The sequence below is a fragment of the Choloepus didactylus genome, chromosome 15 (genome assembly GCF_015220235.1).
Source record: "Choloepus didactylus isolate mChoDid1 chromosome 15, mChoDid1.pri, whole genome shotgun sequence".
Taxonomy (NCBI): Eukaryota; Metazoa; Chordata; class Mammalia; order Pilosa; family Megalonychidae; genus Choloepus; species Choloepus didactylus.
This window is the reverse complement of record NC_051321.1, coordinates 28393276-28416450: the sequence shown is the minus strand read 5'-3', so window position 1 is coordinate 28416450 and position 23175 is coordinate 28393276. Positions and strand designations below refer to the sequence as shown.

General features: G+C 38.6%; 1 protein-coding gene across 1 annotated transcript in view; it reads left to right on the top strand.

The window, feature by feature from the left end:
* SORCS3 (sortilin related VPS10 domain containing receptor 3) overlaps positions 1–23175 on the top strand; it is a 593008-nt gene that overhangs the window by 322570 nt on the left and 247263 nt on the right. Inside the window, exon 4 of the mRNA XM_037804383.1 lies at positions 1632–1790. Within this exon, the coding sequence (XP_037660311.1) occupies positions 1632–1790 (159 nt within the window). The remainder of the gene's footprint in view (positions 1–1631; positions 1791–23175) is intronic.

Below are 23175 nucleotides of genomic sequence, written 5' to 3'. Positions count from 1 at the left end.
GTGTGCCAAATGGACTGGTTGGGGACAAGGCTAAGGTGGTGAGATGGGTTAGGAGTGTCTTGCAGTCATCCGGTGGAAAGATTATGATGTTTGGACTATTGCAGTCATAATAGGCAAGGAGAGAATGGGTTTGATTTTAGAACTAATTTGGAGGTAGAATACACGAGGCTCAGAAACTCATTGATTTGGGGAGGTGAGTGAGAAAGCAGAGTCAAAGATGAATCCTTGGCTGTGGCTTCACATGAGCAGTTGGTGGAAACACTAAGCCAGGGAATGCTCGGAAGAATAGGGCTGGGATGTATGGGCCCTGTCAGAGCTTGAGGAGTTTTTGGAAATCCAAACAGAGATAGCTATCAGACATCTTAGTTTTCAGGTCTATAACTGGGAAGGGAAGACTTCAGTTGGAAATATTTATGGTTTGTCCCCCCAACAGATGGTAGTTGGGAAAAAAAGAAGCAGGAGAGGGAATGGTCACTGAGAAAAGTGCTGAGTAAGAAGAGAAGGGGGTCAAAGCGAGGGTTGAGGACTGGCCATCTTTGCAGGATCATCAGAGAAAATTGGGCATCCAAAAGAAGTGAGAAGGAAAATCAGAAGAGAGTGGTACTTTGGAAGCACCAGAAGAGAATGCTTTAATAAGGATGGAACTGCCAGTAGTGTCAGAATCTGCTAAGAGGTAGAATAAAGTAGAGGGCCAGGTGTCTGTGTTCACTCTACTTAAATGCCAGGAAGTCAGTCCTGTCTTTAGTAATACCCGTGACATTGGTTGTTCTGTGGGTGGAAGCCAGATTGGAGTGGTTGGAGGGACTTTAAGTGTGAAAAGCGAATATAGCTGTCACTTGTCAAGAACATACATCATGCAAGTGCTCAAAGACCCTTTGGATACTATCAGACTCAAGTTATTGTTGAAGAAACTCAGGCCTCTAGAGATTAACTTTTCCAAGGTGACACAATATGAGTAGTGTTGAGATTTGAACCTGTCCTCTCTGACGCCAAAGCCTTTCCACTACACCACTCGGTCCATTTTACTTGGGGATGCCAAACTTTCTTAGGCAGTGATATTTGTCCAAAGGTCTTTGGGGATATGCGCTTTGGATAATATCTAGAACCAAGGGATTAAAAAACCAATTAAATCAATTGAATCTCTAACAACGTTCAGAAAGAACAACAACAAAAAAAATTGATGATATCACAGGGGGATCCTTCCCATAATTAAAGAGCAATATTGTGATGAGGAGTGACATATGGCTTTTATAAAAAATACTGTTAGAAAAAGCCTATGTCTTGATGAAATCATAATTAATAATAATAATTGAGAGAAAGAGATGTGACTGTCTCAAGGTCAGCACACAGAGGACTGTAAGAATTTGCTCCCACTATTTAAAGGATGGACATCAACAGTGACACCTCCATTTGTATGCAGACCTAGCCCTGAACATTATTTTAGATCTATTCTGCGATGAAGGACAAAATCAGAAAAAACATAATACTAATATTTCATATAGATGCCCAGATGCCCCTTTGTGTGCTGTGATATACAAGTACAGATGTCTTAATATATTTATGCTTTAATTTCTCATATTTATTCTCTCCCACTAACTGTATCTATATTTCATCCTCTCTACTCTTTTCAGATCATGCTTCTTAGTGATCCTGAAATGGAGAGCAGCATATTGATCAGCTCAGATGAAGGGGCAACCTATCAAAAGTATCGGCTCACCTTCTACATTCAGAGTCTCCTCTTTCATCCCAAGCAAGAGGACTGGGTGCTGGCCTACAGTCTGGATCAAAAGGTGAACAAATACTGTTTTCATTGACATCTTATCCCTCAGGTACTACCCTGTGTAAAGCACTTTTTTTTCTCAATCCATTCCAAATTTTGGAGGGCATTCAATGACATAGCATCGTTTCAGTTGAGTTGATTTTGTCTGCAGCAACTATTCCTTTCTATTCTTCAATATCAAAATATGAAGAAAGGTGTATTACATTTGTTGGCAATGCTGTTTATCACTTCGCAATTTTAAAGTGGCTTTCTCAATAAATTTACTCACTTGACCTTTAAAACAACCCTGTGAGGTAAGTGGAGTATGCATAATTATAATAATTTTATAGTGACTGTAGTAAACAAAGGTGCTGGAAGGCTAAGGTATTTGTTCAAACCCATTCAGCTAGTAATTGGAGGAGCCAGGGCTTGAGCCCGTGTTGAGAATCCAAGTCTAAGGCAGATTCTGTGACACCATCCTGCCTTGGATTGGTAAAATTTGAATATGGCATTGTTCTCAGTTTTAGCAATGGAATGGAAGCCTGAAACAAGTCCATTTTTCATTCTTTTCTAAAAAACTTTAAAGATATTATGGCTCAATAAAGTGTCCTCTTTGAGCTCCAGTTTAGTTTATCAGACTGTGTACTTGACACTGTCTCCTGGATGTCTCAGAAGCTTCTCAACTCAGTATATTCCAATAATGAACTCCTGGTCTGCCCCCAACAATGCAAGTTCTCTTCTAATATTCCCTAATTCTATCCAACTAGTTGTAAAAGTCAGACATCTAGGAGGTATCCTTAATGCTTCCTTGTTCCTAACCAACCTGTTCTAATCTATCAACTGGTCTTATTTCTAAATATCTGTTGATTCCATTCATATGTTTTTATCACTACCATCACTCAAACATAAGTTACATCTGTCATCTGGTCTACCATAAGCACCTCTTCCACTGTGTTCTCTGTGCTATAATCTGAATGTCATTTCCCAAATGAAGATCTTGTGATTTCATGCCTTTGCTTAAACCTCTTCAGCATTTTCTCATTGCTCACAGAATAAAGATCAAAGTCCTTGATAGGGTATACTATTGGGGTTATGAGAACCACCCCTTTTCTGATCTGGTCCCTGCCTCTCTCTCCTGACTCACTGGCATCCCTTCCCCTTGGATGAATTTCTTTCAGTCCCTTGCCACCACCACCTTTGCCCCCTTTCCATCCTCTGAAATCCCCTTCTTGCTCCTCTCCATCTAATGTCAGCGGCCTCATGGCTCAATCTTAGATGGAGCCTCACTTCTCCAGGACACCTTCTCTGACGTCCTGACAAGGTCAGATTCTCCTTCCTGTTCTTTCTTGTAATGCTCTGTTCTTCTCTTGAGAAGACTTGTCAAGACTGAGATTATGTATCCGTTTGTGGATTAACTGCCTCCCTCATTAGCTTACAAGCTCCAGAAAAGCAGAACTGTGTCTGGTGTGACTCACTGTTGCAGCATCCATCCCCCTGCATAGGGCCCCGTCATTAGTAATTGCTCAGTGATATTTGTTAATTGAATGAGTAGTAGATGATTACATGAACACTATAGTAATGAACCCTCTATATTTGATCAATTTATTAAGAAAAGGACTTTAGATGATTCTTTCTATTTCCTGTCATCTCCAGAACCTTAGTGCAGTTCTTGATGCCAAACTATTATGTAATTATGTTGTAGAATCAGTTAGTGAAAGGTATTCAATAATTACCAGCACTGTCTTTCATAGAGATATCCACAGAATAACCTTGGTTTAAGTAGTTTCTTCTGTCTTAAATCCTGAAAGTGTTGCTCCTCAGCTTTTATTTGAATATGTGATTGTGTGTGAAGGTGTCTGAGCCTGTGAGATGTCAGCACCTTTAAACAATAATTTCAACATAACCTTTATATATCTCGTTAAGGGAGCCTTATGGTGGGTGCCAGGTGCTTAATGCACTTCCCTAAGGACGCCCAGGTGACATTTGCAGAGCAAAAGCCATTGCAAATACATTCTTTCAGGGCATCAAGTGGATATTGTATGAAAGACTTAGCCAAATGTCAGACAGTCTGAGAGTTTAGATACTTAATATAGACAGAAACTTTTAAGCTGTATTGAAATAAATAAATTATTTGGATGTTAAATGGTTGGGTGGTGATTTATGTAGATGAAACTCAGATTTCCAAACCATGCTGTTTCATATCAAGACAAGGTGGATTAGAAGCAACAGATGTCTCATACCTAGAGGTTGAAAGGCCACATGTGCTACGTGTGTATCTGGGAGAATCCTTTTTCTCCATCCATTTCCACAGCACTGAGAACATCTGGGACATTGCTCATGATGGACCCTTGTGGATATAATGCATTCAAAATACTTTCAGACTTGGTGGTTGCTTTTTCATTCAGTAAAAATGTTGGGAAATGTGGCATTAGGTGTTGATGGATTTTTCTAATCACAGGGCACATTTTTGGATGTATTATTCCTTGGGTACTCTTTCTTGTTGACATCTTTTGCATAAAGTGGCTGAATGTTCTTCAGGCCTATAAAACTTCTAACCAGTGCCCTGACATTCTTCTTTAAAATAAATGGTGGGAGGAGGCAGATCATGCCCCTGGCAGTATTTGCAGAAATGGCATAAAACACCTAACTCTGGTCATCCAGGTTGCAGAAGAGTTTTCCTTTATTTTGGGGGTAATTTAGCAGTTTAGAGTCGGGGAGAGTGATGCTATGCAGCAGCAGATGAAGATGCAAGTGTAGTTGAAATTGATATACAAATGGGTTCTTGCATACCAGAGTATTCTCAGATGTGCATGCCTGGAAGCAGCTGTTTTCTTCTATAGAAAATGAAAAATGCTGATATCAAGGTAACTGCAGCATCAAAGGGAGATGTTTGTTGTGAGGAGTGAATCGATGTTTCCATTATTGTGCCTTTGATGAAATGCACTAGCAATTTCTTTAGAATCAGTAAGGCTATCTCATTATGTTGTATATATTACAAAAGACCTAATTAAATGATATTTTAAAGGGACAACATCCATTTGCTTTGCCCTCCAAACTGCTACACCAAATCTTCAGGAGTCTTGGCAGTAGATCTCACTTGGTAGAATTGCTGCTGAAAAGTTAGGGGATATCTCCTGTATAGAAGAAAACTGCACCTAGAAATTGAGAGATGCACATCATATGTTAGTTGAGATCCTGAATGATGGATTGTATGTTAATTGGGAAATATTTCTACCTTAAAATGTTAAAAGCCAGGTTGTGGGGGAAGCTTATGCAAGCCTTCCAAAGCTGCAAGATAGGCTGGGGGAAAATGTACCCTGCCCTTGATTGTCAGAGGGCTGTGCCTCTTGAATCATGGTACATCCCAGTCCACTGTAGTCCTTTCCCTTTCCTGCTCAGTTTGACTTGGTCTTTTGATCATTCTGGCCATCCCATGAGTTTGCCATGCCTGCTAACTCCTGTTTCAGTGCCTCCTCTGCCTTCCCGATTCTCCTTCCCATCTTGTATTTTAATATAAAAAGACTCAATACTTAGTACAAACAAGATCTTCTTTCTTGGTTATAACAACCTCTAGAGATCTTTTGTAAGAATCTTTGAGGTTTTGAAAAATTGGAGGAAGCAACAGATTAAGGCTGACCAAATTGGAAATGATCAGTGGAAAGCTGCTCTCCTTCCCTCATCTCAGAACTTTTTTGAGGGCTGTGTATTCGCCTGTTATTTAAGAGGCAGATTCTCTTTTGTTTCCACTGGGTTATTTCCTCTCTGATGACTGCAATAGCTTACGTTGTGATGTTTCTGGATTAGCCAGAGGGCTCAATAATCTTATTAAAAGTGAGAATTTTTGAAAGATTTCAAGATAGGTTTTGGAGACAATGCTATTTGCAGAAAGTTGGGTGCTTAAACATCCCTCTTTTTTGACAAGAGACTCAGTGGAGCTTTTGAAAATGGGCACATTCTCATGTATTCACAGATGCATACATCCTGGCACTGGAGGCATTCCACGGAAGGGGGGAGTGGAGAATCATATTTTTCTGCATGAGAAGTGGGGTTGCAAAACTCTCTGTTACCATTTATCTTCTTGGTAAAATGAAACTTTAACAAATACGAATGAATTTGGGGATCAGAGATGAGGAACTCAATGAGATTTCAGATCCCTTGTGTTTCGTACACCTACACTAGACTGGTCTAAAATTACCAATACTTTTAATGTAGAAACAGTCTCAGAAACACTAGCATGCACGATGAAGTACTTCTGTGATAGTAGTTGGGGGTGGGGTACAGCTAAGGGTTTTTGTTAATCATCACCTGCCAGCCACGTTCAGTAGTAGCTGATAATCGACAGGCTAGTTAAGAAACTGATGCAATTTTAAGCATGATCACTGGTAATACAGCATCCAGAATGGAGAAGGTAGTAATAGTCTCATCCACGCTTTGCTTGTTGGACCACACCAATTAGAGTGAATTAGAGTGTATTGGGAATGTGAAGAACCTGAAAATTCAAAAGGAAGTATAAAACTGTATTTCTGGCATGCTGGATACAAATGAAGTTGTTCCTTTCATTTATATTCTCCTTTTAAACCCTCAGCTTAGAAAAGTAATTGTATCCAAAGCCTCCAGGATTAGCAGGTGATGATAACTTTCCTCAGTAGCCATTGCAACGACAGGCTTAGTGTCTCCTCACCTGGTGAGAATAAAGCTGTTGGGGATTAACTAGGGATGACCATGGTTTTGAAGTTTATCCTCCATGGGAAGAAGAGTAGGATTGACGGGCTTTTTTTATTTAAAGAAAAATATTGCATTTTCATTAGGTCCTCTCCTATTCCTATGAAACCAGGTGTGTATCATTTAAAAGAAAAGAATCCATGGTCTGGTTGGCCTATGGAAAGCAGCCCCTGCTCTTAGAGGTGTCTCATCAGCTCAATAGGATGTGCAATCTCCATCACCATGGAAACACCAGTTTTCAGAGAGTGAAAACAAAAATATTAGATCAAGAATGGCCTGCTATTTTATTGATGAGGTGGAGCAACTACCTGTTGACTAATGGATGGGGAGCATATTCAGAAATACCCTGTGTTATTCAAATGTTAAAATTAACCTATTTGAGCTGAGTTCTGAATGACAAAATTGGTTTAATATTAATTTGCATTCAATTCTATAAGGATCTCCATCTTCCTCAACACTGCTCAACTGTAGCTTACAGGAACAATCCTCAGCAGAGTTATGGAGCCCCTCACCCTTGTCTTCCCAAGTCTGATTTTTCTATACGATGACCCAGAGTTTCTGTTCTCCTCCTCTATCTTCTAGGTGTTCATTTAATAACCTGACTTATTTCTGTCAAGGAAAAGAACATTTGCTAACATAATTAATGGAAGAGGCAGCAGATACATGCTTTAAGAAGGTTGCTAAGGTAGATGACAGTGCCTTTTCCAAAGCAGTTACACTCTCCTGGTGGAAATTCAGCCACGGAATGGCAGTGTTTTGTTGAAGGAGGGGGCCACAACCCAGGTGGCCAAGAAGGTGGAATGATGCAGCTCTGCAGCCCTCTTGTGATCTTCCACTAGCTCCCAATATGGATGACCTTGTCTTCGTGTATGCTCTGATCCTTTGCTCTCACTTCAGTCCCCAGCGTTCTTAACTCCTAGCCCTTTGCCTAAATTCTGACTCCAAGTTTCCAGTTTTCCAGTTGTACGCAAGAAATTTTCTGATCTCCCCTTCCTTAGCGGGCCTCCCTGCACTTACTGTCTTGTCTGTCTGGGCCATGCTTTCTGTCCTCCCTCCATTCTCTGCCTCCATCATGACCACTCTCAGGCCTGTTTCTTTCCCAGCTCTGGCTCCTGGTCTTTAGTCAGGATCATTCTTTAAACCTTTATAATTGAAGGGTAATATATGACAGAAAAGTACACATATCATGAGCTCAATGGATTTTTATAAACTGAGCAAACTCATGATACAAGTACCCTGACCAAGAAACTTAACATAACTGGCATCCAAGAAGCCCCAATGTGGTCTTTTTCAGACAAGACCTTTCACCCTAGAGGTGTCTCTATCCATCAGAGAAATTTTTAATTTCATGCAGATGATTCATGGTTGACTATGTGTGTGAAGGAACAACAAAAGATGAATTCCTCAGAATAAAGGTTGGAGGATAGCAAGTGAGGTGAAAGAAAGGAAAGAAGAAAATTTTAAAATGTTAACATTAGGGAATTAGACTAAACCAAAGGCAGGAATTATTGCAGTTGAGTAAGCCCAGCTGATCCCAGAAACTTTCTATGGAAACATATAAAAATGCTCATTTGAAGTTAATTTAATATTTCATTTTTAATAAAAGTTAACTTTCTCTACCATAATGATAATACTCATTGCTGGCCAGATCATATTCTGAAATAGTACTGATGGTTGCCCAAATGAGTAAATCTTCCTGGAAAACACATTGGCAATGTATATCAAGAAGCTTACACATATTCATATCTTTAATCCAGTGATTCAGTTATTCAACTTCTGAGACTATTCCAGTGGAATAACACAAAATGGTTCTAGGATAATGATGTTCATCAAAGTCCCAGAATTCAGGGACTTATTAAATCATGCTATATAATCCATTTGCTGGAATATTATGCAGCCATTAAAATGGGTACATATTAGTACATATTAGTACACAGTAAATACATTCATATTAAATGCATAATACATGTGTACAAATACATTATATATATTAAAGAAGTAGTCTTTGAATACGTTTGCAAAAAATAAGATAAAGAAAGGACAGAAGGAGGAATAAAACATTTTAGAATAATGGTAGGAAATATTCCTAAATATTAACTGGATTATATTGGAATGATGGATTTATGTTTGTGTGTTTGCTTGTTTGTTTTTTGTGCTTTTTGTTTTCCAAATTTTCTATAATTTAATTAAATTATTTTATAATTAAAAATTTTGGAATGGTAGCAATCAACCTTGAATAGCTTATGTTTGGTCTTAATTAAAAGGTGGTGCTCTTTAAAAAAAGGTTTTAGGTGTGAATAGGATAGATTTAAGTAATATCATTACAGTTAATTATTTAAATCCCTTTTCAAGTAGTGGGGTGTAGAGGAACATTTCCCTGAACTAGGAACATGCTGAGCCTGAGGTTTTTCTTCTCTTCAGCTTTTTCACTATGTTCCTTTTGAGCTGTGAAATTCTAGGAATTATTTTATTTTCTCCTACCAAAAAAGTGTACTCTTGTTGGCTATAACCTCAATATATATTATTTACAGCGTAGTGATAGATATAGGTTTTATTATTTAGAAGGAACCCACTATAGATAGATATTAAGGAAGAGATTTACCCTGGTAGTTTTTTAGATGAATTTTGCAGCTCTATCCCTAAATTGAATTAGTATTTGTTTATTTTATTTGACAGCTGTAATGCAAACAAATACTTCTGAAGTCAAGGGGCACAGATATATTCAGTGAATTGTGGTTTGCACCTAGTAACTTTTACACACCCCCATGCTACCTGACCCAGAGTTGGACATATAAGTGCTCCTCAGAAAGTGGAGAGATGTATCCTAAAGTATGCCAGGCACTATGTGGTGCTTTTATGTACATCATTAAATGTATTCTTACTGGAATCAGCAAGATGGCTAGTATTAATTACCAGATATAGGTAAGCATATGACTCTTGAAGGTGATGCTAACTTGCTCAAGGTCACAGAGCCAGTGAGGGCTGGCCAGCTGTCTATCCCAGGTGTGCCAGTGGTCCCCTGGTATGCAGAAGATGTTGTAGAGAGGCCTTTCCATCACTTCCAGAGACCAGGATCTGCAGACTAAATTCCTTATGGGACACTTTACTCTGTATCCAGCCACAGAGAGCCCTGTGACAGTGAGACAACAAAATCAGCCATGAGGAGGCCAAAGCTTCCAATACATCAGTGGGTCTTCTGGCTTATCCCTCAGCTGATGCCATTTTCCTGCATGGGACTTTGAGGAGAGAAGCTATCAGACTGCTTAACAGGAATTAATTCCATCTCAAGTAGAAAGTAAACAACAAAGGCAGTTGTATTTCTTTGAGGTTTTGTTCAGCTTTGTTCACTTTCCCCATTAATTTTTTCAGACCTTTGAGTTAATATATAGATAAAACGAAGGTATTTGTCTTTTAAATAGGTAATACTAGGATCTGCAGTTTTTAAAGGAAGCTTATGGAGACAACATCTTTAATATGGTAATGAAGATAGAAGTTGAAATCATTTAACTTCATTTACAAATCATGAATATGTATTATCTTTAAATGAAAAGAAGGACTAAAACAGATATAGTGTTTGTTCAATTTGCTAAAGAGAAGACAATTTGTCAAGATTTTTTCCCCCAAAACTTGAGCAATATGCAAATGTAGGAAAATCAGACCCTCATGTTAATTCCATGGCATGATGAATATTTTTATAATCCTAATTAGTACCAGTCATTTAGTCTAGCAATTTCCCCCAATCTAGCCAATTTGAAATTAAAATAGATGCCTTGATTACAAAACTCATTAGCAAAGAAGCACCCTTCTCACTAACCAGTTCATTTAAAATGCACAAACTGAATGAAGTGTGGAACACTTGTGTTGTCAATTGGCATAAGTGAAGTGAGTCTTAATTGGAAGCATTGTGAAGTATTTGTATTGCTGCATGTTCCATTGCAGTATAATATATCATTCATTAAATTTAACAAAAGCAACTTTTAAACGGTTTAATTAAGTGGAGTTGGTGCACTTGGTAATTTTTATAAAGTCGAATGTCACAATTGTTTGCATTTGAAGTACTGATGGGTATTAATGTCAGGAAGATGAAGTCTGACTCTGCATTTATCACTCTGATTATGTGAAGAATGGCAGGTTTAATGTGAGGAGAGAAAATTAAATTATAGAGCATTGACTTCTTACTTAAAAATTCCCGCATGCATATTGTTCTCCTGAATTGCGATGTGGAGACTCCAGAAATGGCTATTTATAACTGGGAACAGAGATGAAGGACCCGGCTGAGGATTAGGAGTGGAATGCAAGGAGAAAATAACAGTTGGAGATTTTTCTCTTTTTTTTAATTTCTTTTTTAATCAAGAGAGGAAATAGTAGGTGGAGAGAAACTCTGCCCAATATATTTTCATCTACTCAAGAGAGCAATAGAGATGTGTAGCAATGCAGATTGATGCTCCATCTAAGTGAAATGTGGTGGGAGTGGGAGAGGAGGAGGAGACTGGTCCTGGAGCAAGGAGATGTTGTAAGTGAGGGTCCCACAGATGAAGTCCTCCCTTCCATCTGATAGCAAGGAGTTCAAGGGTTTTTAACAGAAGAGGTTGCATCGTTGACAGTTCTGTGGACAAAAGGTATAAAGTAAGCGTAGAAGCCCATGTTCTGTTGATGTTTATTCCCTGCATAATCCAAGTGTCGGCTGTTACTTATTCATGGACTATTTCAGTCCCACAGCAACCAGAATGGAAAACTCTGCCATGTCCCCGATTTCCATGAGGAATCCAATTTTAGCAGACACTATTGATACCCTGCCCATATCCATTTGATATTACTACTTTAGTGTGCTCCCAGTGACTTGGGACTGCAAAGATTTGCGTTTCTTTACCTGAGGACTTTCTTCAAAGCCTCTGGCTGCCTCTCTGCCCCTCTATAAATAGCAAGCTGGAAAAGTGAAGGAATGAACTTCTCCTGGGAGCATCCTTCAGCCAATGACCATAATTTGGTGTATTAATACCCCTGATTCCTTGCTCCTCATGTGGTTTATCCTGTTTCCCAGAATTTCCCTGTGAGATTAATCTCTTGTTGCCCGTGGCAGTAGCTGGCTTGACAACATGCCCTTTATCAACAGGCTTCCCTTCCCTGGGTAATTTCTCTTCTCCTATACTGATGTTTTTCGTTCCTTTCCCAGATAACTCCTTCACTCTATTCCTTGTCTCAGGGTCTGCTTCTGGGGGAACTCAAACTAACTACGCAATTATGCCAGGAGTTTTGTGATTTGGGTGGTGGCGAAAGGACAGGAATGAAAGCACATAGGCTTCCACTTGGAAAATCCCCTTCGGTATTCCCAGTCTCTCCTGGGCTGTGCCATGCTCTGGTTTTTCCTCTCTGTGGTAGACTGGATGATTCCCCCTCCTGGAATATGTCCATCTCCTGGTTCCCAGAACCTGTGAATATGTTCCTTACATAGTAAAAGGGCCTGTGATTAAGTTAAGGACTTGAAATGAGGTGACCCATCTGGGATATCCAGGTTGACTCAATGTAGAAACGAGGATCTGAATAGGAGGGAGGCAGGAGGATAAAAGAGATGTGATGACAGAAGCAGAGGTTGGAGTGATGTGATCTGAAGATGGGGCCATAAGCCAAGGAACATGGGTAACCCCTGGAGGCTGGGAAAGGGAAGGGGGTGGATTCTTCCCTGAAGCCTCCTGAGGGAATGCAGCCCTTCTAACACCTTGATTTTAGCACCTTAAGACTCATTTCTGACTTCTGATTCCAGAACTGTAAGATACTAAATTTGTGATGTTTTAAGCTATCTAGTTTGTTGTAATTTGTTATAGCAGCAATAGGAAACTAATACACTCACTGACCCTTCCCTTGACCTCAAAGGATCTTTCTTCCCAGAGAGAATGAAGTCCTTCTCTTGTCTGCACCTGCTTCTTGACTTCAACCCCAGGCATCAGCCGACCCAGACACAGGACATCCAGGTCATACTTTTGACTCCTGCTTACATTGATCTTTATGGTTCTGAAATAAGAAAAGTTCCTCTGGGGAGGAATTTTCATGAAAAAAATTTCTGTCTTTTTACATTTGCATGTAAAGTTTGCTGAGTGATTGGAGCCTTGTTGTCCTTTGGGTCTCTAGTGCCCTCATTAGGGGAACATAGGGGCTTCTTCCTGCTGCATGATGTGAAATACTCCAGAGGCACGTGGAATCAAACCTACCACCAGGAAGGATTGGCCCATTCATCAGGGTTCAGTGAGGGTGAAACACACTGAACTTACTAGCAAGAGGAGATTGAAACTAGATCTGCGTGAGAGGCCCTGAGAAACTGGTCAGGAAGGTTTCACGGTGGCCTTTGCTTTTGACCCTGGACAAAGTTAGAAAATCCTGGAGGGCACAAAAATGGTGCTGCCCAGGTCGTGGAAGCTGCTGGGAAGAGCTCTGAAGGAACAGAGTCTGAAAGAAGTTTCAGATGGAAACTTCCTTTTGAGAACCATGGCTATTTGTATGTATAAGGTAGTGTTTATTATTTGTTTTGCTTTGGTGTTTTATTTTTGAGCTCCCATTGGTATTTACTGAACTCCATTTGAAAATATCATTAGATCTCAGATGAGCCAGAAGTTACAGAATAAGGCTTAGTTGACCTAAATGCATTATAAATCTTTGGAAAATTCATCACTGGTTTCCCCATAGCTTGGGGGATATGGTCAAAGCCTTTAGCTCCGCTTTATAGGTTGGATCCTGTCTAACTTTCTACACCCACATCCCAAGTACTCTGTTTACTCCAGCAATAGGGAAGACATCCTTCTGTTTCACCCCAAAGTGCTGGGCACATACGCTTTCCTCTGCTTGGGCTCCTTTCTCCCTCTTCATCTAAACAGCCATGTTTATCTTTCAAAACTCAATGTGAACATAACTTTCTAGAGAAGGCTTTCCCTAGATAAAATTACCTAGGGGAACTCAGCTAAAATTATCTAGAGTTTTCTAGAAAAATCTAGAAAGAATATGCTTTCATTTCAGCAGGCTTGGACGCTTTTTGTTAAAGGATAGGGAGACCCCAATTTTTAGGTACAATAAGGGGTGGGGAGACCAAAATTTTCTCAAGGTTTAGAACATCCGAAGATCTTAAATTGTCCCTGGGCAAGAGATGAAAAAGTCCCAAATTAAGGTAATAATTGTGGTGTTGAAAAGAAAGGAGACAAATTATAGAATGATGTGAAAATAGAATCGGACCTTGTGACTGGGTAGAAGTCACAAAGAGAGCCGTGCCCTATAACCTGACCATGACAAGAGCTAAACGGAACCCCACTGGTCTGGTGATCTGGTTTCTTACATAGTATCCAGAGCCAAGGGCTGTGCCCGTGGCGCATTTCTTTCCCAGCGAAGGGGATGCTTGTTTCCTGAACGCACTGAGGGGGCGAGGGAGAGCCCTGGCAGGTGCCGCCGCTGACATGTAAGATAGAGGGGATAATAACCTTCTTCTGTGGTTGCTTCTCCTGTTCGCGGCTTCTCTGACATTTCGCCCCACGCCTCCCTTGGCCGTCACTGAGCGCCGGAGGCAGCAGCCAGCAGCGGCCGTCCGTGTAAGTTACTGAAACGAGGCTTTTTAGAACCGAGACTTTTTAATTTGAGGCGTTTGGTAGAGATACCAGGGGTAGCAATCTAGGAGCTTTGTAATAGGCAACTGGGGAATGAGAGAGGGGGAAAAATACTAACTTTTCTTTCTTCAAATACTGTTGAACTAATATTGAGTTTGAATGTTCACATAATTAAGATCCTGAGCGTCGGCTGAGGAATCCTCTCTTCCCTGCCTCTGTCTCAGGCATAGAGGGTCTCTGGAACTTTTTAGCTACAACCTCCAAAGGGAGCTTCGTGTTTCATGAGTAGATCATTACTCTTGATGTAATCAGCCTACCCTTAGGTTGATATAATCTCTCCTTCTCTTGATGCTGAAAATGCCAGTTTAATAATCTGCTAAAAAGCTGATAGGATTCCTTTAATCTCCCTTACAGGTGTCATGACTTAATCATTAAAAATAACAGAAAATTATGCCACAATGTCTTTTTTTTCCCTTGAATAACTTACTACCAGATATCGTCGTCTAAAAGATCCTAATGAAGATTCATGTTTTAACATCTTGCAAGAAAATTTTTTTCAAAGTCAGTATCAATAAAACAAATGACAAAATGATGAAAAGAGGCATAGAGAGTGAAAACTCTCTCTTACCTTTTAGTAAATGTCATTAAAAGCAACTTACTCTTTATTACCCAGTATATTATATTCAACAAATATTTGTTGAGTACTTTCTATATTCTAGGCCTTAGTAATGCAATAATGAAGGACACTGATGCTACCACTTCTTTCATGGAAAGAGAAACATTGATGAAATAAATAATTAATGGCATTGTGATAAGTGCTATAAAATAAAATTATAAATTGTTATGAGCACATTAATGTGGAGTAGGGAATGGTCTGATCTGTCTTAAAAATGTTTGATATAATTACTCTATTGAAGAGTGAAGGAATTCTCTTTAAGCTAAACATTTTTAGGTTTATGTTCATAGACATTAATTAAAATAAAACTAGGGCCATCATAATTCTATAAGCTTCTTTCACATTAAAAAATACTTTATTGAGATATAATTGGCATAAAATAGCCATATAAATTATTAAGTGTATCATTTGATAAGGTTGGACATATGCATACACCCATGCAATTATAATTAAATAAATATAATGAACGTATCCGTCAATCCCCAGTTTCCTTGTGGTCCTTAAGAATCCCTTCCTCCCACCCTTCCTTATCCTCCTACTATTCACAATTGGGGATTTTCTTTCTGTTGCTGTAGATTAGTTTGCACTTTCTAGAGTTTTATATAAATGGAATCATATATTATATATTCTCTTTTCTGTGGCTTCTTTCTCTTTTCATAATTATTTTGAAATCCATCCCTGTTGTTGCATATGTAACGATGGATTCCTTTTTTGGCTGGTAACATTCCATTGAATGGTTATATATGCCACAATTAGCTTATCCTTCACCTGTTAATGGGCACTTGGCTACTACAAATAAAGCTGCTGGAACATTTACCTGCAAGTTTTCTTATGGGCATGTGCTTTCATTTCCCTTGGGCAAACACCTGGTTTGGAATGGCTGGATCATAGGGTAGGTGTATATTTGAATTTTTAAGAAAATGGCAAACTCTTTTCCAAAGTGGTTGTACCATTTTACATTTACACCAGCAGTGCCAGAAAGTTACAGTGGCTTTACATCCTCTCCAACATTTGGAATGTTCAGACTTTTTAATTTTAACCATTCTAATAGATATGTAGTTGTAGCTCCTTGTTTACATTTCATTTTCTTAGTTAAGATGTTGATCACTTTTCATGTGCTTGTTTGCCATCTATAAAATTTCTTGGTTAAGTGTCTGAGTAAATATTTTGTCTATTTTTAAATTGGGTTGTTTGTGTTCTTATTATTGAGTTTTGAGAGTCCTTTATATATTCTGGATTAGAAACCTTTATCAGGTATATGATTTTCAGATATTTTTTCCCATTCCATAGCTTGTCTTTGAATTCTCTTAACACTGCCTTTCAAAGAGGAGAGGTTCATAATTTGATAAAGTGCAATTTATCAATTATTTTTCTTTATGGATCATGTTTTTGTTGTGATAAATTAGAAATCTTTACCTAAGTCAAGGTCACAAATATTTTCTTCTCTGCTTTTTTTCTAGTTAGAAGCTTTATAGTTATAAGTTTTACATTTATGTCTATGATTCATTTTGAGCTAAATTTGTATATGGTGTAAAGTATGAATCAAAGTAGTTATTATTGCATGTGGATACCCAATTTTTCCAACGCCATTTCTTGAAAAGACTATTATTTCTCCATTGAATTGCCTTTGTTCTTTTATCAAATATCAATTGATCATATATGTGCAGGTCTATTTCTGGGCTCTTTAATCTATTCCATTGATGTATTTGTCTGTCTTGATGCCAATACTATACTATATTGATTAATGTAGCTTAAAATAAGTCTTGAAGTCAGGGAATGAGTCTTCCAAATTGTTCTTCTTTATCAATCTTGTTTTGGCAATTCTAGGTCCTTTATATTTCCATGTAAATTTAAGAATAAACTTGTCAATTTATTCTGAAAAAAAAATACCTGCTGGAATTTTCGTTGGGATTGCATGAAGTCTGTGGATCAATTTGAGGAGAATTGATATTTTAAAAAATATTCATTCTTTTCATCCATGAACACAATATCTCTCCATTTATTTAGTTTTCCTTGAATTTATCTTAGCAATATTTTGTAATTTTTAGGATATGGACTTGTACCTCTTGTCAGATTTACTATTATTTCATAAATTTGATTTTTAATGGTATTGGTTTTTATTTCAATTTCTTATTCTTTATTGCTAGTATAGAGAACAAGTAGAAAGAAAAATCAGTAAGACTATAGAATTGAACAAAATAATCAACCAACTTGACCTAATTGACATTTATGTAATACTTCATTCAATAAAAGAACAATACCCATTCTTCTCAAGTGTATAGAAAACATTTACCAAAATAGGCTATATTCTGGTCCATAAAACAAGGCTCATTAAATTTAAAAGCATGCAAGTTATATAAAATATATTCTCTGACCACATGGGAATTGGGTTAGAAATCAATAACAGAAAGATATCTGCAAAATTCCCAAATATTTGGAAGTTAAATAATACACTTCTAAATAACCTGTGTATCAAAAAAGAAACCAAAAGAAATAACAGGGTTGGTTCTAAATCTACCATCTTGCTATTTGTTTTCTATTTGTCCCATTTGTTTCTTGTTTGTTCCCTTTTCCCCCATTTTGATGCCTTTCTTTGCATTTATTGAGCATTTTTATGATTTTGTTTTATCTCCTTTTTTGGCTTCTTAGCTCTAACTTTTGTTGTGTTATTTTAGAGCTTGCTTTAGGGTTTATAATGCACATATTTAACTTATCACAGTCTATCTTCAAGTGATTGTATACCCTTTCACAGATAGTATAAGACACTTAAAACAGTATGTTTTAAGTTCTATGTTGATAAATTTTTTTCAACATTTTCAAGATGCTGATCTACCGTCTTCTGGTTTTCACTGTTTCCAATGTCAAGTCACCTGTATATATTACCTGTTTTTTGATGTGTCTTTTTTGTCTAGTTGCTTTTAAGATTTTTTTCTTTATCACTGATTTTAATCAATTTGATTATAATGTGTGATGGTGAAATTTTTTCCATCGTTATTGTACATGAGTTTGTTGAGCTTCCTGGATCTGTGGGTTTGTAGTTTTCATCAAATTTGGAAAACCATTGGCCATTATTTTGTAAAATATTTTTTTCTGTTTCTCTCCTTCAAGGACTCCAATCATACATATATTAGGCCGCTTGACATTACCCTAAAGAACTGATTTGCTGTGGATTTTTTTTAGTCCTTTCTGCTCTTAGTGTTCTAGTTTGACTCATTTCAATTGCTATATCTTTAAATTCACCAATCTTTTCTTCTGCAATGTCTGATCTGCTATTAACCACACCTGGTGTAGTTTTTTTTTTTTTTTAATTTTTAAACATAATAGTTTTTATCTTTAGTAGTTTGATTTGCCTCTTTTAAAATATTTTCCACGTTCATAGTTAACATGATCAATCTTTCCTCTAGCTTCTTGAGCTTATGCAATACAGTGATGTTCTAGTTTGCTAATGCTGCCGGAATGCAAAACACCAGAAATGGATTGGCTTTTATAAAGGGGGTTTATTTGGTTACAGTCTTAAGGCCATAAAGTGTCCATGGTAACACATCAACAATTGGGTACCTTCACTGGAGGATGGCCAGTGATGTCCGGAAAACCTCTGTTAGCTGGGATGGCATGTGGCTAGTGTCTGCTCCAAAGTTCTGGTTTCAGAATGGCTTTCTCCCAGGATGTTCCTCTCTAGGCTGCAGTTCCTCAAAAATGTCACTCTTAGTTGCACTTGGGGTATTTATCCTCTCTTAGCTTCTCCGGAGCAAGAGTCTGCTTTCAATGGCCATCTTCAAATTTTCTCTCATCTGTATCTCCTGTGCTTTCTTCAAAGTGTCCCTCTTGGCTGTAGCTCTTCTTCAAAACATCACTCACAGCTTCACTGAGTTCCCTCTGCCCCTCAGCTCATTTTTATGGCTCCACTGATTGAATTTAGAGCCACCCTGAATGGGTGGGGTTACACCTCCATGGAAATTATCCAATCAGAATCATCACTCACAGCTGGGTGGGGCGCATTCCAAAGAAACACTTAAAGAATTGCTATCTAATCAACACTGATAATGTCTGCCCACACAAGATTACATCAAAGATAATGGCGGTTAGGGGACATAATACATTCAAACTGGCACAAGTGATAATACCTGCTTTCATCTCTTTGTCTACTAATTCCATCGTCAGATTCATTTCTGTATTGGTTTTGATTGATTTGGTTTTATTATTAGTCATATTTATTTCTTCTTTTTTGCATGCCTGGTGTTCTAGTTTGCTAACGCTGCTGGAATGCAAAACACCAGAAATGGATCCGCTTTTATTATATAGGGGGTTTATTTGGTTACACGGTTACAGTCTTAAAGGCCATAAAGTGTCCAAAGGAAATCATCAGCAATTGGGTATCTTCACTGGAGGATGACCAGTGGTGTCCAGAAAACCTCTGTTAGCTGGGAAGGCATGTGGCTGGCGTCTGCTCCACAGTTCTGGGTTCAGAATGGCTTTCTCCCAGGACGTTCCTCTCTAGGCTGCAGTTCCTCAAAAATGTCACTCTCAGTTGCTCTTGGGGCATTTGTCCTCTCTTAGCTTCTCCAGAGCAAAAGTCTGCTTTCAATGGCTGTCCTCAAACTGTCTCTCATCTGCAGCTACTCTCTCAGCTTCTGTGCATTCTTCAAGGTGTCCCTCTTGGCTGTAGCTCCTCTTCAGAATGTCACTCTCAGCTGTCCTTCTGTTTGTCAGCTCATTTATATGGCTCCAGTGATTTAATTTAGACCCACCCTGAATGGGTGGGGTAACACCTCCATGGAAATTATCCAATCAGAGTCATCACCTACAGTTGGGTGGTGCACATCTCCATGGAAACACTCAAAGGATTCCAATCTAATCAGCACTAAAATGTCTGCCCCACAAGATTGCATCAAAGAATATGGCTTTTTCTGGGGGACATAATACATTCAAACCGGCACACCTGGTAATTTTTTATTGGATACCATACATTGTGAATTTAATGTTATTGGGAGCTAGATATTTTTATATTCCATAAAATTATTTATCTTTTTTCTGGGGTGTAGTTAAATTACTTAGAAACAGTTTGATCCTTTCAAGCTTACTTTTAAGCTTCATTAAGGTGGGACCAGAACATTTTTGTCCAGGACTAATTTTGTCTCACTACTGAGGAAAACCCTTCTGAGTACTCTACCTGCTACCTTGTGATGTATGAGGTTTTCCCCTCTAACTGATGGGAACAGGAACTCTTCCCAGCCTTGCATTAACCCCAGGAATTGTTCCCTCTAATCACTTTAGCTGGTTCATTTTCTGGCCTGAGGTTGTTTCCTCACATGTGTACCCATGCTGATTAATATTCAGCTCAAGATTTGAGTGGGGCTTACTGCAGATCTTGGAAGCTCTCTGTGAACTCTCTCTCTCTCTATCTCCTTTCCTGTACTTTACCATAGATAAACTCTCAGTGCTTTGGCCTCCCAGGGCTCCTAGTTCTGTCTTCAGATGAGAGCAACCTCCAGGTTCAGCCTAGATTCCCCGTCTGTGTGCTTCAGCCTAGAAACTTTCTGCAGGCCATAAGCTTGAGCAATAAAAGGGCTATCTCAGTTGTTTGCTGTAGCTCAATAATCACTGTCCTTCATTGCATGATGTCTAGTATTTTGAAAACTGTTGTTCCACGTATTTTGCATGATTTTTTAGTTGTTTCAGGTGGGAGAGTATATCTGGTCCCTGTTACTCCATTTTGGCTAGAAACAGAATTTATTATCCTCATATTTGATATAGGATGACAGTGCGTTGGTTCCATTGCCCTAAAATTGACCTCATAAATTACCAGGACTTGTGATGCTGTCTATAGGTTCAAATATTGTCTTTCTATTTTTCCTTGGAAAACTGTATGGCTTGCTCTTTTCAGGATCGAGGCCTCCTTAGTCCTGTTTTAGAAGCCCAAAGACATATCTTATCATGACACAAGGAAGAGTTTGTACCTCTGACAATGGACCTGCATATCATTTTCAGGTCAATAGACCAAAAAGAAAGTTTGTTAGGGTACTGCTTGTTTTTTGTTTTTATTTTAAAAGAAATTTTCAATTTAAATTCTCTCTTTATGATTGGCTAATGATTTCCAAATATTGCAAATTATCGTTTTGGCCTAGACAAAAGATAGTCTGATAGAAAGAACCCTGGTTAGGAGGCGTTAAAAGATCTATGACTGATTCTAGGCCCTTTGTGATTTCCTTTATTGACTGAGTACAAATATATTAACTCTTCACTGGTAAAATGGAACAATTTTATTAGTTTCAGAGAAGTATGAAAGTTACCTAATACATGAGAAAATATTTTGAAGCTCCTAGAGGTACTTTGAGAGATAAGAATTAATAATAGAAAAAAAAAATCCTTACGGAATGTGATTTAAAAATTTCAAATGGGTGCAAACTTCTTTTCTCATGTAAGATTGATTGAAGAGGTACATGTACTTCTGGAGTTCTGTGGAAGGAGATATAGCCACGGTGCATGGAAGAGAAAAAAAGAGGCTTTTGAGTTGTTCTCTGGAAATGTGTCAGATTAGCACTTGGGGAAGATGTTCTAGGCAGCACACACAGCCTGTGTAAACTGATGAAGGTGGGCAAAGGGGTATATTTAAGATTAGCAAGTAGTTTATTCCACTGGAGCACGAGTGCACCATGGGAAATAACAGGAAATGCGAGGTCAGGCGATGAGGGTCTTTGGGAGCTAGTTTAGGAAGTTTGTGCTTTATTATGTAGAGATTGGAAATTATTCATTTTCTTTTTAATGTGGTCCATATGGAGGTTGGTAACTGTCTGTATTAAAGTATCAAAGGCTGTTTGAGTAAATTATTTCGTTGACACAAAATAACCATTCAAAACCTAAAGAAAATCTTCAGTTTTGTCTTTCATCAGTTTCCTGTGAATTCCCAATTTGTTTTAGAACTTCTAACTTTGTTTTAGACCCTGTTTCTGTTGTTCTGAGACTTGACCTTTCCAACAATGATCTTATCCCAGTTGGTGAATCCAATTTAGATCAAGCAGTGATCTGATTCTAACACCTCTGCTGGTATATTCCTAGGGAACAGCCCGTTGTGCTGCTTCCTCTCCTTGGTAGAAGGAGACAGCACATCAGGGATTGGTGTGCATTTTGTTTCTTAGGGACTGTGCTTAGGGATTTATCTCTGCAGCATTTAAAATCTAGGACATGCAATTTAGCACTTAATGATCTCCTGCTCTTCACTGTCTATTACATGTGTATGTCCTGGGTTTGTAACAAGATTCTAAGTCCCTAATTCTAGAGCCTGTTTTTCCATTCAGCAAACCTTTACTGAGGACTTGATGGGTATAAATAATTGTACAAGATGCTGGAGTGGATGTAATGATGAATCAGACTCAGACCTTATCTGATGTAGCTCCCAGTATGGTTGGAGTGAAAAAGCAGTAAACTGGTAATCACATATGGTGCCATCAGTACCTTAGATACCTGGCGATTTCCTGAGACTCACCAGGGAAGGGTCTTTGAATACTGTACAGAAAATTGGGGAGGCAGTGGACTGAAGCTTGGAGCATAAGAGGGTTTCACCAGACAGAGAAAGAAACTGAACAGCCTGTGAGGTTCTATTAGGTAATAGGTCAGTTATGGAGAAAGAGGCTCAGTTAAAAAGAATTTATACTTTAGAAGACATCTTATAATTAATACTCAGCTGAAAGTAGATTCCTTAAGGGAGGCAGAGCTGGACTCTGAAAAGACAATTGACTTAGAATCAAAAGGGCTGGGTTTAGGCTTTCCATTGGCCAAGATCACAGTGTAAGATGCACCAGGGTGCTGTTTACCCACAGAATCTTTGAACAAGTAGTAAAAACTGGCAGAGTCATTATGGTGGTTTGGAGCTGTGTACTCCAGTGAAAGCACATTCTTAAATTGAATTCATTCCTGTGGGCATGAACTGTTATAAATAAGACCTTTTGATGAAGTTACTTCAGTTCCGGTGTGGCCCAGCTGAATCAGGATGGGTCTTAATCCTATTACTGAAGGCTTTATAGGGAATACCACAGACAGAAAAATCCATGTGAAGAAGCTGGAAGTCAAAGGAACCCAGAGAACCAGGAGAGGTGGCCTTGTGCATTGCCATGTGACAAAAAAGCCAAGAACCAAGGATCGCCAGCAGCCAGGCCTAGAATGCCACAGTCTTTGGGGAGAAAGCATGGCCTTGATGACACCTTGATCTTGGACTTCTCCTAGCCTCAAAACTGTAAGCCAATAAATTTCCATTGTTTATGCCAACACATTGCATGGTATTAATTTCCACCATGAGGAAACTAAAGCAGCCATCTTCCTTAGAACTTAGAGTTAAAGGGTTGCAGTAACTGCGGGAGTGGTAAATCAAGAAAACACAGCTTAAAAAATGATAGGAGAAGTTCATGACATCCTTATTGGTCCCTCCTTCACCCCTCCCC